General features: G+C 25.2%; 1 protein-coding gene across 2 annotated transcripts in view; it reads left to right on the forward strand.

Annotated features, from left to right (window-relative positions):
* The first annotated feature begins 5711 nt into the window (after nt 1–5711).
* The window catches only part of LOC107436546 (transcription factor p65), a 35264-nt gene continuing 20254 nt past the window's right edge, over nt 5712–20721 (forward strand). Inside the window, exons 1-4 of one of the 2 annotated variants that reach the window (XM_043046287.3) lie at nt 5712–5793; nt 12043–12159; nt 15054–15232; nt 17689–17873. In XM_043046287.3, coding sequence (XP_042902221.2) covers nt 12123–12159; nt 15054–15232; nt 17689–17873 — 401 coding nt within the window. In that variant the 5' untranslated portion in view covers nt 5712–5793; nt 12043–12122. Of the gene's footprint in view, nt 5794–8521; nt 8542–12042; nt 12160–15053; nt 15233–17688; nt 17874–20721 lie in introns of those variants that run through there. The other variant, XM_071184512.2, reaches the window with a different exon arrangement.

Raw genomic sequence — 20721 nt, forward strand, 5'->3', positions numbered from 1 at the left:
TTATTATATGAGCAGTAACATTGCTTATTTTTTATAAAGAAATATCACTTTAACTGAAACATTTCTTTTCTTTTCAAATTTTTTGCAAAATTGAACTTTTTATTGTATTTACTTATTTTATTTACATATTTTTTTATTTTATTTGCTTTATTTAATTTTATTTATTTACTTTGCTTTATTTTATTTTTTTAAATTAATTCATTTTATTTTTATTCATTTATTTATTTATTTAATTGGGCTTTGTCATCGCAGATATGAAAATAAAGTTCTAAATAAAGGTCATTACTTAGAAAAAGACTAATCATTTAAATTGAAACTTGATAATCGTCTACAAATATTATTCAAATTATAGTAATATGTAATATCGGCTCACATTTTGTGCTTCAAAATACTTAATAATTGAGTAGACTGTAAATTTGGACGAATGCAGAATAAACTCTGCAACTAATGAATGTTATTATTATATGAACATTGACATTGATTATTTTTAAAACAAATGAATGAAACAGTATTTTATAACAAATGTATTATATTATTTTTCTGTCCAAACTTTTTTCAAAACTAAATGTTTTATTTTATTTATTTATTTTACTTTTTTTATTTTATTTTATTTATTTTATTTATTTATTTTATTTATTTATTTTACTTTTTTTATTTTATTTTATTTTTTTTATTTATTTATTTTATTTTATATGTTTATTTTATTTATTTTGTTTTACTTGTTTTATTTAATTTTAATTTATTTATTTTTTTTTACTTTTTTTTCACTTATTTTTTTATTTATTTACTTATTTACTTGCTTATGTACTTATTTATTTTTTATTTATTTATTTTATTTTATTTTATTTCATTTCATCTCATTTTATTTCATTTTACTTTATTTATTTTATTTTTTTATTTAGGCTATGTCGTCACACATATGAAAAGAGTGTTCTAAATAAAGCTCATTATTTAGAAAAAGACTAATAATTTAAATCGAAGCATGATAATCGTCTACAAATATTATTCAAATTATGGTAATAAATAGTATAAGCTGGAACATTTTGTGCCTCAAAATAAATAAAAATCGAGTAGACTGTAAATTTGAACGAATGTACAATGCTCTATGCAATTAATGAATATAGTTATTGTACGAACCTTGGCATACGAAGATTAGATACTTATTCTTTTGGCCAAGATAGGAACAGTAACATTGCTTAATTTTTATAAAGAAATATCACTTGAATTATGACCTTACTTTTCTCTTCAATTTTTTTGCAAAACAGAACGTTTCATTTCATTTTATTTATTTTATTTTATTTTATTTTATTTATTTTAGTTTGCTTTGTTTTATTAATTTTATTTATTTTATTTTATTTTATTTTATTTATTTTAGTTTGCTTTGTTTTATTAATTTTATTTATTTTATTTTATTTTATTTTATTTTATTTATTTTAGTTTGCTTTGTTTTATTAATTTTATTTATTTTGTTTTATTTTATTTATTTTAGTTTGTTTTATCTTATTTATTTTATTTATTTTAGTTTGTTTTATTTTATTTATTTTATTTTATATTATTTTCTATTTTATTTATTTATTTATTTATGTGAGCACTGTCGTCACACATATGAAAAGAAAGTTCTAAATAAAGCTAATTATTTAAAAAAAAAACTAATCATTTAAATCGAAGCAAAATAATCGTCCACAAATATTATTAAAATTATGCTTACAAATAGTATAAGCTAGAACATTTTGGGCTTCAAAATACATAAAAATTTAGTAGACTGTAAATTTGAACGAATGTATAATGCTCTGTGCAATTAATGAATATGGTTATTATACGAGCCTTTGCATACGAAGATTAGATACTTAATCTTTTGGCCAAGATAGGAGCAGTAACATTGATTAATTTTTACAGAGAAATATCACTTGAACTATGACATTACTTTTCTTTTCAAATTTTTTGCAGAACAGAATGTATCATTTTATTTTATTTATTTTATTTATTTTATTTATTTTATTTATTTCATTTATTTTATTTTATTTATTTTATTTTGTTTTATTTTTATAATTTTGTTTATTTTATTAATTTTGCTTATTTTATTTTATTTATTTTATTTATTTATTTTATTTACATATATATTTATCTATTGATATATTTTTTTTATTTTATTTTATTTTTATTTTTTTATTTTATTTTATCTTTTTTTATTTCATTTATTTCATTTATTTATTTATTTAATTATTCACCTATTTATTTATTTATTTATTTGTGCTCCGTCGTCACACATAGGAAAATAAAATTCGAAATAAATCTTATTATTTATAAAAAAACTAATCGTTTAAATCGAAGCATGATAATCGTCTACAAATATTATTCAAATTATAGTAATAAGTTGTATGGGCTATAACATTTTGTGCTTCAAAATACGTTTTGACTGCAAATTTAATCGAATGTAGAATGCTCTCTGCAACTGATGAATATGATTATTATGAGAGCAGTAACATTGCTTATTTTTTATTAAGAAATATCATTGTAAGTATAAAATTTCTTTTCTTTTCAAATTTTTTACAAATTTTTATTTTATTTATATATTAAATTGATTTATTTTTTTAAATTATTCATTTTATTTATTTTACTTTATTCATTTTATTTTACTTTATTTATTTTATTTTACTTTATTTATTTTATTTTATTTATTTTATTTTATTTTATTTTATTTTATTTATTTTATTTATTTTATTTATTTTATTTATTTTATTTATTTTATTTTACTTTATTTTATTTTATTTTATTTAATTATTTTGTTTTACTTATTTTATTTTATATATTTATTTTGTTTTATTCATTTTATTTATTTATTTATTTATTTTGTTTTATTCATTTATTTATTTATTTATTTATTTATTTATTTATTTATTTATTTGCGCTCTGTCGTCACACATATCGAAGTAAAATGCTACATAAAGCTCATTATTTAGCAAAAGATTAATCGTTTAAATCAAAGCATGATAATCGTCTACAAGTATTATTTAAATTATAGTAATAATTTGTATATGCTATAACATTTTGTGCTTCAAAATACATAATAATTGAGTAGACTGTAAATTTAAACGAATGTAGAATGCTCTCTGAAACTGATGAATATGATTATTATACGAAGCTTGGTATACAAAGATTAAAAACATATTCTTTTGGCCAAGATATGAAAGGTAACATTGCTTAATTTTTATAAGGAAATATCACTTTAACTATAATAATTCTTTTCTTTTCAGATTTTTTGCAAAACTGAACTTCTTTCCACTTCTTTTATTTATTTTATTTCATTTATTTTACTTATTTATTTTGATTTTTTTACTTACTTATTTCATTTTATTTATTTCATTTATTAATTTATTTTATTTATTTATTTATTTATTTACGCTCTGTCGTCACACATATAAAAATAAAATGCAAAATAAAACTCATTATTTAGAAAAAGACCAACCGTTTAAATCGAAGCATGATAAGAGTCTACGGTTATCATTTAAATTATAGTAATAAGTTGTGAAAGGTGCTATAGCATTTTGTGCTTCAAAATACGTAAAAATTGAGTAGACTGTTAATTTAAACGAATGTAGAATGCTCTCTGCAACTCATGAATATGATTATTATACGAACCTTGGTTTACGAAGATTAAAAACATATTCATTGGCCAAGATATGAACGGTAACATTGCTTAATTTTTATAAGGATATATCACTTTAACTATAACAATTCTTTTCTTTTCAGATTTTTTGCAAAACTGAACTTCTTTTCATTTATTTTATTTATTTTATTTCATTTATTTTATTTATTTATTTTGATTTTATATTTACTTATTTCATTTTATTTACTTTATTTATTAATTTATTTTATTTATTTATTTATTTATTTATGTGGGCTCAGTCGTCACACACATGAAAATAAAGTTCTAAATAAAACTCATTAGTTGGAAAAAGACTAATTGTTTGAATCGAAGCATGATAATCGTCTACGAATATTATTCAAATTATAGTAATAAGTTGTGTAAGCTATAACATTTTGTGCTTCAAAATACATAATAATTCAGTAACTTTAAATTAGAACAATTGTAGAATACTCTCTGCAACTGATGAATATGATTATTATCTGAACAGTAACATTGCTTATTTTTTAAAACGAAATATGATTTTAACTGTAGCATTAATTTTCTCTTCGCAAAACTGAACTTTTTATTTCATTTATTTATTTTATTTATTTTTTCTTCATTTATTTTATTTTATTTATTTATTTTAATTATTTATTTTATTTATTTAATTTTATCTATTTAATTTTATTTATTTAATTTTATTTATTTTATTTCATTTATTTATTTAATTTTATTTATTTTATTTCATTTATTTATTTTACTTTATTTATTATATTTTATATATTTTATTTATTTTATTTATTTTATTTATTTGGGCTCTCTCGTCACACATATGAAAATAAAATGCTAAATTAAGTTCATTATTTGGAAAAATACTAATCGTTTAAATCGAAGCATAATAATCGTCGACAAATAATATTCAAATTAGAGTAATAAGTTGCATATGATATGACATTTTGTGCTTCAAAATACATAATAATTGAGTAGACTGTGAATTTAAACGAATGTACAATGCTCTCTGAAACTGATGAATATGACTATTATATGAACATTGCTTATTTTTTGTAAAGAAATATCACTTTAACTGTAACATTTCTTTTCTTTTGAAATTTTTTGCAAAACTGAACTTTTTATTTTATTTATCTTATTTTATTTATTTATTTAACTTTTTATTTTAATTTTTTTATTTATTTATTTTATTTATTTATTTATTTATTTATTCATTTATTTATTTATTTATTTATTTTATTTAATTATTTATTTATTTATTCATTTATTTTATAAATAAATAAACAAAATTCATTTGTTTACTTATTTATTTATTTATTCATTTATTTTATAAATAAATAAACAAATTTCATTTGTTTACTTATTTATTTATTGATTTATTTATTTGGGCTTTGTCCTCACACGTATGAAAATAAAATGCAAAATAAAGCTCATTATTTAGAAACCAATCGTTTAAACCGAAGCATGATAAACGTCTACAAATATTATTCAAATTACAGTAATAAGTTGTAATATGTGCTGTAACATTTTGTGCTTCAAAATACGTAATAATTTAGTAGACTGTTAATTTAAACGAATTTAGAGTGCTCTCTGCAACTGATGAATATCATTGTTATACGAATAGTAACATTGCTTATAAAGAAATTATTGCATGATATCACTTAACTACAACATTACTTTTCTTTTCAAATTTCTTGCAAAACTTTTCAATTTTAGATTAATATTTTATACTTTGCAGGCAGCAAATATTGATTAAGCATTCACAAAAGTAATACGCAAGGTATTCTCGTAAGAATGATGGAGTATTATTACATTTATACTAAAAGTTCATTTTTTAGAGAGAGATTAATCATTAAATTGCAACATTAAAATTACTTTTTAAATTTTTAAATAAATTTATAAGAGTCCAAGTATGAAAAAATTTTAGAAAAATTCATCTGATCATTTCTATTCCTTCTCAAGCATGGCTTTTAAAATATATGACAAAAAGTATGTTGTTATTGATAAATAAAAAGGAAGTGATCCGACCGGAAGAGGGATTTTTCGACAAGCTATATAAACGTCCGTTTTCACTATTGCTAATTCATAAGACATCAACACTCATTCCAAAACATTTACGCTCATGTTTTCGGATTTAATTCACTTTGTAACAACACGTAAGTTACTATAGTTTTGATTTTTTTAAATATTGTATATCCATCGGCAGAATGAAAATACAATGAGCTATTTTTACTAAGTATAAATTTACAAAAATATTATCTTATTCTAATTATTCTATTTTATTCTCATTATTCTACTTTATTCTCATTATTCTATTTTATTCTCATTATTCTATTTTATTCTCATTATTCTATTTTATTCTCATTATTCTATTTTATTCTCATTATTCTATTTTATTCAAATTTACACTTATTCCAAAACATTTACGCTCATGTTTTCGGAGTTAATTCACTTTGTAACAACACGTAAGTTACTATAGTTTTGATTTTTTTTAAATATTGTATATCCATCTGCAGAATGAAATTACAATGAGCTATTTTTACTAAGTATAAATTTATAAAAATATTATCTTATTCTCATTATTCTATTTTATTCTCATTATTCTATTTATTCAAACTTACACTTATTCCTCTCTCCATTACTCTCTTTCCATTTATTCTCATTATTCTATTTTATTCAAATTTACACTTATTCCAAAACATTTACGCTCATGTTTTCGAAGTTAATTCACTTTGTAACAACCCGTAAGTTACTATAGTCTTGACTTTTTTAAATATTGTATATCCATCGGCAGAAGGAAAATACAACGAGCTATTTTTACTAAGTTTAAATTTATAAAAATATTATCTTATTCTCATTATTCTATTTTATTCAAATTTACACTTATTCCAAAACATTTACGCTCATGTTTTAGAAGTTAATTCACTTTGTAACAACAAGTAAGTTACCATAGTTTCGATTTTTTTAAATATTGTATATCCATCGGCAGAAGGAAAATACAATGAGCTATTTTTACCATATATGGCAGTACTTTTACTTTCGTTACTTGTACCGTCGGTACAAGTAAAAAGTACGTACTTTTACTTGTACTTCGTTACTTTTTAAATTTAGTACTTTTACTTGTACTTTCGTTACTTTTTTAGTGAAAAAGTACAAGTACTTGTAACGGAAATGTCGAATGAAATCGTTACTTTTTTCTAAAACTCGGTAAGCTTTCTAAAAGAAAAAAAAATAATAAAAAAAATGCTTATGTTTTTTTAATTGCATCTTGTACCTTGCATTTTAATTGCACCTTGCATCAAATTTAATTGGAAGCTAGGAATAAGAAAATTGGAATAAGAAATAGCTTGGAATTTATATGGAATAGCTTTAATTGGAATAAGAAAAAGCTAGGGAGGAGACTACAAAAAAATTGGAAAGAATTGTTCAAGCTGAACACCCTGCTATAACTATAACGTAACAGAAAAAAAAACAGGGATTTTAAATTTTCTAAAGCTGAAAACATCATGCCAATCACCAGCGGCAGAAGAATTTATGGCATACATGAGCTCAAATGTCGAAACGGAAAGCATATCAATTTTGAATCGATATCCAATCGTAAAAAAATTATATGTGAAATATAAGTACCTTCTAGTGCTCCCGTGGAGCGCTTATTCAGAGTGGCTAAGCACATTCTGAGAAATTCTTGCAGCAGACTCAGTGACACCACTTTCAAAATGCAATTATTTTGCAAAATGAATAAAAATATTAATTAGCAAGATTTTTCCATTCATTTTCGAGTTTTATGCATTTATTTAACACATTTTAAATAAAAAAATGTTGGATTTTGTTATTACATTTTTCAATTTTCTTTTTGAACTCACTAATAATACATTTTTGTTTTAATAAATTTTTTATTAAATACGTTTTTACCTAGTACATTTTTTACTAAAATTATGTTTATGCCAGCCTTGTCAAACAACGCCCAGTCAAATCTCTAAGAACTTCAGAACTATTTGTGCTATTGAAAACTATTATAATTACTATTTTAACTCTTGAAAACTCGAAGGTATTAATTTAGCCGCTGATACTTAAATTCGTTTACAAATTTTAATTATTCCGTTAGGCAGAAATGTTCGGAAAATTATTTTCGCACATGACTTCAGCATTGGTCATTGTTACGAATAAAACTGTAGACTGTTCTGTTTCAACTTATACTGCACATTCAATTATTTTTTACTAGCTCAAAGATCACAAAGCTATCTGAAACCCCGAGTTTGCTTTGTTTATGTTTGTGCTTTTGAACTGCGTTTCTATAGAGTAAAACAATTTTAAATCAATGATAATTTAAATAAATAAAAATAATAAACTAAAAATTAAAAAATCAATAGATAAAATTTCTTTTTCGCACAAATCCATAAAAAGTTTCATATTAAAATTATATTATACGATTATATTATAAAATTATATTATAATATTCTTCCGAATTTGAAAATGAATTAATGTCCATAACTTTCGAAATTAAAAATAATTAAATAAATAACAACATTTTTGCAAAAACATTAAAGAACATAAGAATATTATTCAATAAAATTTTAGGTTACTTTGAATTTTCGATTTCCTAGAAATGTACTTTTAAATCGTTATTTTTTTTTTTAGTACTTGTACTTTTTACTCGTTACTTTTTAAAATAAGAACTTTTTACTTTTTACTCGTTACTTTTTTTAAAAATACTTGTACTTTTACTCGTTACTTTTTAAAAGTAACGTTGCCATATATGATTTTTACTAAGTATAAATTTATAAAAATATTATCTAATTCTCATTATTCAATTTTATTCTCATTATTCTATTTAAATCAAATTTGCACTTGTTCCAAAACATTTACGTTTATGTTTTCGGAGTTAATTCACTTTGTAACAACACGTAAGTTACTATAGTTTGGATTTTTATAAATATTGTATATCCATCGGCAGAATGAAAACACAATGAGCTATTTTTACTAAGTATAAATTTATAAAAATATTATCTTATTCTCATTATTCTATTTTATTCTCATTATTCTATTTTATTCTCATTATTCTATTTTATTCTCATTATTCTATTTTATTCTCATTATTCTATTTTATTCTCATTGTTCTATTTCATTCTCATTATTCTGTTATATTGTCAGTCTCTGCATTCAATCTCTCTCATTCTCATTTTCTTTCTTTCTTTTTTTCTAATTTGATATAATGTGTAAATATTACGCCTCATGTGCATCCCTTAAATTATAAGAAAATGCTTAGAATATATTTATTTAAGTATTTTTCTCTTATCTATTAATTTATTTACTTTAATTTTTAATCAGATATCAGTATACAATAAATCAATTTATCACTTTTATGAAAGATAAGCCTAACGTTTCATTTTGGAAAATAGTTATGTAAATATGAACGTTAATATATCGGTTCCATTTATTTTATTCTAATATTTTGTTAGGATCAATTTAAATAAACACTCTATAGATTTATTTGAATTTTTATGTTTACTGCAAGGTGTTTTAAGGAATCGTTCATTTCCTTTTCCTTTTTTTTATTTTTCAAAATAAATTCCTAAATAAGGAGATAATAATGAAATCAAGATGTATTTGCTTTGAAATTGTTCCTTTCTATTAATTTTAATAAATTAATTTCGTATTATATTGTTGAATTTTAGCCTAGCAGAGTTAAAGTAAGTTTTCTTTTGTGTTTTGCTTGTTTTGAATTATAAAATTGTCAACTTTCACATAATAATGTTTCCTTTTGTGCTTTAAACTACATTCAAAAACTGATAGATGTGATTACCTTAAATAACGCATATAGAAAAATTTCTTATTATTTTTTTAATTTAATTAGCAATTAAACAAGACTTTTATATTTCTAAATAGCATTTTAGTTGAAGTGGTTCACCTATTGTTGATTATTTTCGGCCATTTTGTGGCTTATAAAGAAACTGAAATTGCGATTTTTAATGATACCCTATAAAAATGATTCATTCGATGTTTTTTCAAGAAATGTATATAGGAATCTTCTCAAGAATTATTTTTTTTTAAATTGGCACTTAAATTTTAAAATAATTCTAAGAGAATAATAGTTTAGCCTAATTACTGTATTTGGAAGTTGTATCACATTCTTATAAAAATAAACTTAAACCTGGCTTTGAAAATTTTTTTGTTCAAAAAAGATTCAGTTGCATTGAACATAAGCCTTAAAATAGTGAGATCAAATTGTTTGTTTCGTGGTAAAAAATCTGCTGAAAAACATTATTTATGCATTTTTTCCCACAAGTTTTCTTTTTTTGAACAGATACAAAGGAAATAAGGCATTTAAAATGAATAACTTTAAAAAAATATATATAAATAAGTGTTTTTAGTGGTTAGAAAGTGTTTGTGTTTAGTGTTTATGTGTTTAGAAGGAAAAGCATTACATTACACAGTCTTAATTGTTAATATATTTTGAAATTACGCTAAAAATTAAATTAGAAATTCATTTCTAAAAACAAAGTTAGGTTTCTCGTTTCAGTTTGTTTAATTTTTGTAAGAAAATATGTGATTTGCATATATATAAGGGTGATTCTCACGAAATTTGACAATTGACAGTCTTTTGCTCCAAGACCTAATACTATACTACTAAAATAACTTTTTTCTGAAAAAAATTAATAAATGCTGTTAGCACTTTAAAATGACTTTGCATTAGCATTGACTGTTTTGTGTAATTTAAGTGAATTTCAAAATGTAATTTTCCTGGTATGTCACAGACATATTTCCAATAACAACTAGCTTCAAAACTTCCCATAAATTTTTCTAAATTCTTTTTATCTCAACCGCTGTAAGCATTTCTAGAATATATGCAGAGGGTATTATTTCCAAATACTTTGATGAAAATAATTTTTCCTGTTATTAATTTGCTTGTCACATGAAAATCAATCATTTTCTAGGCGACTTTTTTTTAGTAATTTATAGCCGAAATAGATAGCACCAGCAATCAATATCTTGGGTTGAGAAATTGATTAGAATACCATTCTGACAGAACATGTCATATTTCAGGAATAAAGAACCAACTTTCTGGTTCAAAATATATTTTAAAAAATTTTACAAGGTGAATAGGTTCTTGTGTTGTCATTTTCTTGTCTTCTTGAAATCATTAATAACCTAAACTACATAGATTTACCTGAGTTATTTCAAGAAATCCTGTTGTTTTCTGCGGAATGTAAACGTTTTAGGCCGAAATGTTAAATAAAAATAGAATTAAATGCTGTAAAATAGCAAATTTGTCATTATCCTGGCTGTCATTTTCCTGGCTTATGAATGCCAGTCACCAGAAAATTTTTTAAACAGTCTAATGTGCAAGGGAAAGCAAATGTTTACCTAATATCCAGTTTATGTAATGCTTGTATGTAATCAAAGTTATTTATTTGTTGAATGATTGATTATTTTACACAATTTTATTCTGTGCACATCAACAGCACAACAAAAACATTTTTGATTCTTTCTACAGTGGGTAAAAGAATTAATTGAAACAATTCCTCGTCCATCTAAAGCAAAGGCTTGAGGTTTTTTTTTTTTTTTTTCTTTTTTTTTTTTCAAAACACGGATAGTTAAAATATAAAGGATAAGCTAAGAACATCACTCTACAATTTTATTCTGTCATAGTCTCTAAATTCTACTTGGGTGTATAAATTGAAAAAGTAATAAAATTGTAAAATAATATGATTTGAAATATTATAAATTTAAATAATGTAATAAAAAAATTCCCGGTGCAAATTATTATAAAATTAATTTTATTAGGTTATTTTACAACATGGGACCTAAAAACAATCAAGGAAAAATAAACTGAGAAAAAAACGAGAAGCCGAGAAGAAACGGTATGTTGAAATTGTTCACAATAAATACTTTTGGAATTTATTTACATAAAAAGTTAAAATTTACTTGTCAACTTTGTCTTTTTGATTTTTTTAAGTTGAATTACTTACTATTAGCTTAGAATGACTGTTTTCTTAACTTCTAAGCTAATATGTCATTTTCCTGGTATTCAAAATTTGGAGAATTTCTATTTGATTTTTTTTTCTTGAACAAATGTCAATAAACTACACTGCTGTGTGTAAGATATTAATAAATGTAACTAAATAAATATTTAAAAAAAAATTTGATTGTTTTGAAGACCTTAAATTCGAAGAAAAAAATTTTTCCAAATTGTCATATTTCTAAAGGATCACCATAAGCCTTTAATTTGTTAATTTATTTGTTTTATAAATAAATAAAAAGTTGATGAACTATCTTAGTCTTCATATTTTATCACATCACTCCTTCCCAATTTTAAAATGTGTAGAAAAATAGTTTACACTTTTATCTGCGTTACGTATAAGCCTTAAATTTAAAAATTTAATAGTTTTTTTTTTTTTTTTTAGTAGTGGAGAGAAGAATTTACATCTATCATATCCATCTTGTATTGCTTGAAAAGTGAAGCAAACAAATTCTGAAAACAGAAATGATAGACTCTGATTCAATCACCTGGTCAGCCTTAGGTAAGCCACCATAGTTTAACAAATAAATTTTGACGCATCATATCATAAAATTAAATTTCTCCTGAATCTTCATGAATACTTATAAGGTAAGTAGAGAATAACATGAATACTTATAAAATAAATTATGATGTATGAAAACTCATTTATGATGTAATACTTGTGTAATAATTCATTATTTATTTTTCTTTGTCATTATTTTTATTTATTTTTTTCATCTCTATGAGTTTTTAAAAAAATGGATTCGAAAATCCTATTTCTTCGGACTTATCTTAGCATTCTACAATAATTTTTTATAAATTTATTAAATTAGCATAAAAATTTATATGAAATCGAAAATACTTGTAAGTGTGTAAATTTAAATTTTAACGTGGTAAGCTTTAGGTAAGTCACCTTAGTTTTTAACTAATAAATAATTAATAATATTAATATAATTTAACTAATAAATAATAATAACACATCATTATACATACATTTAATTTTTCTTGAATTTTCAAGAATATTTAGGTTTTTAAAACAAAACTAATTCATTATTTATTCCATTTTTTATTATTATGAGTTTTTTTAAAAAATTATTTAAAAAGCCTGTTTTTTCAGTAATTAATTTCATTAAATTTGTTTAATGAGTATAAATATTTGTATGAAATCGTTGAAACTTTTAACCCTTGCGAATTTAAATTTAAACATGGTTCACTTTCTGTAAGTCACCTTTGTTTAACTAATAAATTATGCATGTATTTAATTTTTACTAAATATTCCTGAATACTTAAATAGATTCTAAAACCAAAAATAATTCATTATTTCTACCATGTTTTTTATTATTATTATTATGAGTTTCTTAAAACAAAATATTCAAATAGCGTATTTCTTCGTTAAATTTATTTAATGAGAATTTTCATTAAATGAATTTATGAGTATTTATTTATTTTATGAGTATTTTCATTAAATAAATTTATGAGTATTTATTTATTTTATGAGTATTTTCATTAAATTTATTTAATGAGTATAAAAATTTATATTAATTCGAAGAAACTTGCGAACTTGTGAATTTTAATTTATGCATGATCCTCTTTAGGCAAGACCTTAGTTTAGCTAATAAATTATTTAACTGACATGTGATTACATTTAACTTTTCCTGAGACTTCATGAATACTTAGAAAATAAAAAATAAATCATTATTTATTTAATTTTTTTATTTTATTATTACGAGTTTTTTAAAAAGAAATATTCAAAAAGCCTCTTTCTACGGTAATTAATTTTATTATATTTATTTGATGAGTATGGAAATTTATATGAAATTGAAGAAACTTTTAAACGTATGAATTTAAATTTAAAATAAACTCACTTAGATTATAACTTAACTTTAATTACTTGCTTTAAGTTTTGTCGGGTTTTGGATGTTCTTTGTCCCACTTTCCTGACTAGTGATTTATCTAAGCATGATAATTTTTTCTTAGCTTAAATATTAATTTTCAACTCAGTTGGTATATTTTTTACTTCCATTTTGATAGTGATTCTATTCTAAAAAAATATATACTATCTATTGTCTGTCTAACAGAACCACTCTTCTCTCGCCGCAGAGTCTGGAGCTGTCTGCTACTACAGATACAAGACAAAGCACATTTCAAATAGGGGAGCTTTTGATGCTTCTTTTGCGACCCGAGTCAAAATTTGTCCTAAATGTTTATCCCACACTCCCATATAGTTCGTCTACTGTAGGAACTCCCCCCTCCACGAAGTCTGAGGCATTCTGCTGTTATGGGAAGCAAGAATAGCGCATTTTAGGGAGGGCAGCTTCTCTTCACTCTAGGGCTAGCACAATAGACCGAAGCAAAAGATTCCCTTTCTTTCTCCGACACAAACCAAAACCTGTTCTAAGCAATGATCCTACACCCCACCTTAAAATAGTTATACCTCTTTACCACAATCACTGCCACTGGTCCAGACGAATGGCTAGGGGAGTTCTTGCTTTAGACAAACTATATGAAATAATTCAACCACAATAACAGTTCCCATAGTGATTAAGACAACTGGCGAAGAGAGATCTTTAGTTAGACAGGCAGTAGTACAGATGGTGATTAAGGAACACCCTGTATTTAATGGTATTTTATTTTATATTTTAACCGTCGATGCACAGCTGACCCAATTTTTGGGTTAACGACTACTAATATTCAACTCTGTAGCCTGGTAATTTTGAACCCAATCCAGAAGACAAGGGAACTCGTGGATCAAGTGCTGGGAGAAATTTGCTTTCGTGGAGGACTTTTTGATGGAACTAACCTGCATTTGCGTTACATGGAGAGGAAAAATACGAAAACATCCCACGGTTAGCCTGACGGCAAGGGGACTCTAACCTATGATCCGTCAACTACTTATGATATTTTACTTCAGCACTGTGGTTGGTGCGAGCCGGATGCGATATTCGAGTGAACCAGCCATAGCTGGGATTCAAACCCGCTTCACCTCTTTGGAAGGCGATTGCTCTATCCCCTAAGCCACCATGGCTATAACATCATATTTGGAGAGATATTACACCACAGTTTTCACATTGTATACAATAGTGTGAATACATGGAGAGGAAAACCACGAAAACCTACTACGGTTAGCCTGACGTCGAGGGGACTCTAACCTATGATCTACCACTACCACTGAGGATACTTTTTACGTCAGCATTGTGGTCGGTGCAAGTCGGATGCGAAATTCGTATCCACCAGCCATTGCGGGGATTCGAACCCGGTTCACCTCATTGGAAGGCGAAAGCTCTATCCCTGAGCCATCACGGCTCTATTTAACGGTATATTCAATCTCATATTTATTTAATGAAGATTAACTGATTTTTTACAGACATAAATTATGATACTGCTCTTCAAAGGTATTATATAACTCTTATATTCCAGAGGAAGTGATGAAAAAGGCACAATTAATGGATCCACCATATGTTCGTATAGTAGAACAACCATCTCCAAGCAACTTTAGGTTTCGCTATGAACGTGAATATGAAGACCGATGTGGTTGCATTGGTAACCTAGTTGGTATTAATTCGACATACGAAAAAAGAACTTTTCCAAAAATACAGGTAACTCAATAGTACTAAATTAATTTTAAATTCTTTTAAAGATTGTGCTTTTATATAAATATCTTTTATATTTATGTAAGTACTAAGAACTCTGCTCCCTGCTCACTTCGCTTACCATCCTTCACGATTTCTTCGATCATTTTATGTTCCTTGACGTTAAAGAGATTTTTGAATATTATATTAAAATCTGAAAATCTCATATTCAATCATCGAAATTCTCATCAATATCACTTCCCATCATCATATTTAATTGAATGATCTCAGAATATTTAATTAAATAATTCCATGATTTGGTGTATTTTTAATATATTTGGTGTATTTTCGGTGCAATGTTGGTGTATTAACTAGATATTTTATAGAATTCAATTGAATGATCTCAAAATATTTAATTAAATAATTCCATTATTTGGTGTGTTTTTAATATATTTTGGTATATTTGGTGTATTTTCGGGGCAATACTGGTGTATTAACTAGATATTTTATAGTATTCAATTGAATAACCTCAAAATATTTAATTAAATAATTCCATTATTTGGTGTATTTTTAATATATTTTGGTGTATTAACTAGATATTTTATAGTATTCAATTGATTGATCCAGAAATATTTAATTAAATAATTCCATTATTTGGTGTATTTTTTGGTGTATATTTAGGTGTATTTGGTGTATTCATATTTTGGTGTATTTTCGATACAATTTTGGTGTATTTACTAAATATTTTATAGTATTCAATTGATTGATCCAAAAATATTTAATTGCATTAACACAGATTTGGTTCAGTTAGTTCCCGATTTTTTTAATTGTTTTATGATAAAATTTAAACCTTATCATTTTGATAGATTATCATTGCAATTTTCGGATTTAACCACAATCACAACTACTTCATTACAAGCGTAGTTGACAGCAATTTCAAAAATAAAATTTTTAAACTTAGTGACTACAAATTTCTTTCGAAATGCAGTCATTACAACATTACTTTCACGAGGTGAACTTTGCAGAAAAACTTTTTTACAGTCATGTGCAAAATCATTTTGAATAATAATTTAGTTCATAAAATGAATTTGCTTCAATGAGAATATTATTACAAGACTATTCGATAAATAAGACAAAGTTTTTAATACTTAATCATAAGTTCTTTGATGAAACCGTCTAGAATGCATGAAAAAATTTAGAGTGCTAGCAGTGGTATTAAAGCTGGTTAAGCTTATCATCGCCTGTGCAAAGTTAATAGGAAGCATGTGCAAAGTAAAATAGGAAAGTTTCAAAGAATAAAGCGGATTTTTTTCTCATTTATTTTAAAGTTTTTTTAAGGTGATGAAACTTTTTTTAATTTCCAGTTTTTATTTTATTTTTCTACTCTTTGACATCTCTAAAACCATTTCTTAAAAGGGTTTTTAAAAAAAATTAAATACCTGAAAATATATTCATGATATTTCAAGATTATAATAGTTGACAGACACTATTGTAAAATCTAGGTTAGATTAAAATTTAAGAACATTTATAAACTTCAATATTGATACATTTTTATACAAGACTATTACTAAATATTTTCAGAGATTTCTGAAAAATACTATATCAGATTGTTATAAGTTTTATTAAAAGATACATTTTTACAATCTTTAAAACAATTCAAAAGAATATTATTTCATAAAAATGTAAGCAATTTTGTACAGTTTTTACATATTAAAAAAAATGTACTTTTAAAACAGTTCTTAATTTAGTTAAATTTTAACAAAAAATAATCCAATATTTAACTGTTCCGCAAATCTAATCATTCTTGAAGCTTTTAACTTTCCTCCATTGCTTGTAAAAGTACAAAACGCGAATCTACAAAAAACTCAACTCAACCTTCACACGACGCGCTTCTTTCTCCGCCAAAAATCCCGAAAGAGAGGGAACTCTGATGCCTAAAATAAAGAGAGATAGTGAAATACAACAGCGGTCTTGTTCTATTTGTATTACAGCTCTATGGTTTGATCTTCAGAATATCTTGAAGTTATCAAAGTGGAATCAAGAAAAGCCACCCGCTATGATTACTTTAACAAAACATTCCTGCCTATACTTTAAGCATTGTACATAAATTAACTTGCAAAGTATAAATTAAAATTGCGAAAAGATAAACATGAAACTAAAACTTCATACTAACTATAGAGGATCTTGAAACGTGTAAAGGCCATACATAAATATAGTAGGCCAACCTCATTTTTATTCATTTTGAGATTCAAAGTCCTGAAGTCTTATACGTGTATCTTTTTGAGTTCGAATTTAACTTTTGGTGCCCTCTGTTAGGCAACAGAAATAAAATAAAAATTTACTTATTTTTTAAAAAATTGAAAAAACTTGCTTGAACATGTAAGTGACGCTAATTTCATTTAACTGGAGTTGTCACATTATTCCAATAAAATTTTACAGCATAAACTAGATATATTTATAACAATTTTATTATTTTAATTTAGGTCATGAACTGCAAAGGCTCTTTTGCTGTAGTCGTATCTTGTGTGACTAAAGATGGACCTCCGTATCGGCCTCATCCTAATAAAATAGTAGAGAACCTTAAGAAAGAAGCTTATCATAAATTAGAAGACGAAGAAAGAAGAGGGATATATTGCAAAATTATAAAAAACTCTACCATGATATGCAGGTAAAAAAAACTTTTTTTAAAATACCTTACAAAAAGTAAGGTGTTTTTGAAGTTTTTTTTGAGGTTGACAGATGTAAAAAAATACTCGTGAGTTAGAAAATGAGGTTATGTTTTGCACCAAAAATAACTTCATCAATAAATCTCAATTTCAACCTCATTTGCACCTCATAAAATCATCCTCGTATGTAACTCAGCAATACTTTTAGTTGGAGTTGGGTGAAATTATTCACACCTCAAAAATAGTTATTCGCTTGAAGTGTAAAAAAAGTAACCTGTGCACCTCAAAAATAACTCTGATTGCTCTAAAGTAGATTTTCAACAATCTCAAAACAAACTCTGGCTCGTCTTTTAAAATACGTTTTTGCGTTTAATAAAGTGTGAGTAAAACAACTTCATATACTTTGATTATATAGTGCGACTTTAAGGAGAACTCCTCCAGACTAAAAGTCTGGGGCTGTGTTCTGTTACAAGCTATGGTTACAAGTGAGAGCACATTTCTAATAGGGGGGCAATGGAGGAATGAAGGTTTCGATGGATTTACTCACGCTGACCTATGCCAAGATCAAGACAAAACTATTCACTCCACACCCCTATTCGAAGTGACTTTTCCTCGTAACCATGGTACCCGCCAGGACGCGAGACTGGTGTCTGGAGGAGTTCTCCTGAAAGCCGCACTATACATCTTGAGAGGTTGATCTTTTATTGTTGTTTTTAAAATCAGCTTTCAATAAACCTTAAATCTACCTTGACACCTCAAAACAACCTCAAATAAACCTCAAAAACACCTCAAAAATTTTTTAAGGGATAGTTGTATTGAGTTGTCCGAAAAAGCATGCCAGTTTTGATGAATAATTGAAATTATTATCATTTTTTCCTACGACCTTTCTCCACTTTTTCGGAATGAAACTTTTTTTACTGAAATTTTCGTCACATATATATTTAAAAATTCTTGATATCTTCAATTGAAGTTATTAAAAAATAAAGTTTTATTCATTAATAGGATTTTTGTAATAATCAAAATAGGAAAGTAATGTCACATGATTTAGTAACTATCATATCGAACAGCCGAAAAGAACTCTTACAAGTTATGACAACTTTTCAAAAACGCATGAGGCTGTACCGTTTCTCGTGATTCCAGCTGTCTCGTCATAACTTCTTTCAGCCTTGGCAATGAGCAACCTATCGAAAATCTGACTTCCAAACAAATCAATAGTTCGTGTCTTCTAAGTTTTCTAAAAAAAGCTTCATTGTTGTGTTTCCTTTCATCTTTAGTTTCATTTTGTAACGACTTCTTTTACATGTAAAGCAAATATACAGTGCGCAAAAGATAAAACGGACTACCCTGAATATCTTCTGATCTAATGATCGGTTCTTCACGTTCTAAGACTCAATCTTAATGGTTTGAGGGTGTGACCTTAAATATACTAATTAATTAGTGCAGACACATAAACGCATCTTTATCTGAATAAATACACCTTTTTATCGAAGGATTTAGATTTCTAATCCCAGAGGATTGGGGATACCCGCAGCCTGGAAAATATGGTCCCAATAGTTCGGTTAAGAAAGCGGTTCAAATTTTGGACCCCTTAATGTTAATATTATTTTTACATGCTTCGCTATATCTCAAGAACTTTTTAAGTGAATTGAAAATCTTCTGCTCATAATTATAAAATTCATTTAACGAAGATATTCTATGAAAAATATAACTAAATATTTTCTGTAAATAATTTTTATCGTTTTATTTAATAATAGTCAAAAAAAATGTTAAATTGTTAGTATACAATTTCTTACATTTCTTTAAAATATGCAATTTTAAATGGCAAAATATAAAATTTGCGTGAAAATCGGACTATTTGTTGTTGAGAAATCGAGTTTCAAATCATGTGAGTACTATAACTCAATCTTAATGGTTCATGGGAGGGGGGTTTCGAATATGCGAATTAATTAAAGCAAGTGATATTTTAAGTTAAAAAATATACAAGTATATATCTAACGTATTTCCCATAAATACGTCATGAAAACAATAACTGGAGAAGGAGATTTAACTTTGAACTGTACAAGATTTATAAAGAACCTGATAATATTAAATACATGAAAATAAATAGAATGAATAGAATGGCCCACGAATGAGTGATGACAATACAATAAAAAAGATACTGCTTTTTAGACCCACTGACACAAGAAAGTAGGGAAGGCAACAGATGAGATGGGCTGACTCAGGGAAGTCCGATTGTCTTGCAATTAATGAAAAGTATTGGAGATCAAAGATAAATCGGATGTCGTCATGGAGAAATCTTCAGAGGAAGGCATTGGCTCACGTTGGGCTGTCTAGCCAACTACGATGATGATGACATCTAACGTATTTTCTATGAATAAGCAAAACTTTTTTCCCGATGAATTCAGGCTTTTGACCTCAAAAATAAGACCTTGTGCTGCAATTTGGATTTATCTTATAACATGGACAAGAGAGCATTCGAAAGTTTGGAGAACTTTTTGATGCGAATTGGAAAATTTTTGTTCACAATTTTAAAATTCGCTTATCCAAGGACAATTTCATACAAAAAAATTATTTTTAATAATGATTTATTGTTTAATTTGATAACGGACAAAAAAAATTTTTAATTGAAAGACATGCAATAGTTCTTCAGAAAATACAACTTTTCTTTTTAAAATTTGATAACTAAGAAATTATTTGATCGAAAATAATAGAAGAAGAATAGACAACTATTTAGATTACCTTTCGGTAGCTGAGGGAATGATCTTTGAATAAATGTGGAATTATCTTTGAATAAACAAAAAATTTCATTGCGTGTAAAAATGTTTTTTTCCCTTAAAGAATTTTCGAGAT

Source organism: Parasteatoda tepidariorum, chromosome 10, assembly GCF_982258835.1.
Source record: "Parasteatoda tepidariorum strain Cologne lab strain chromosome 10, Ptep-v5.0, whole genome shotgun sequence".
Taxonomy (NCBI): Eukaryota; Metazoa; Arthropoda; class Arachnida; order Araneae; family Theridiidae; genus Parasteatoda; species Parasteatoda tepidariorum.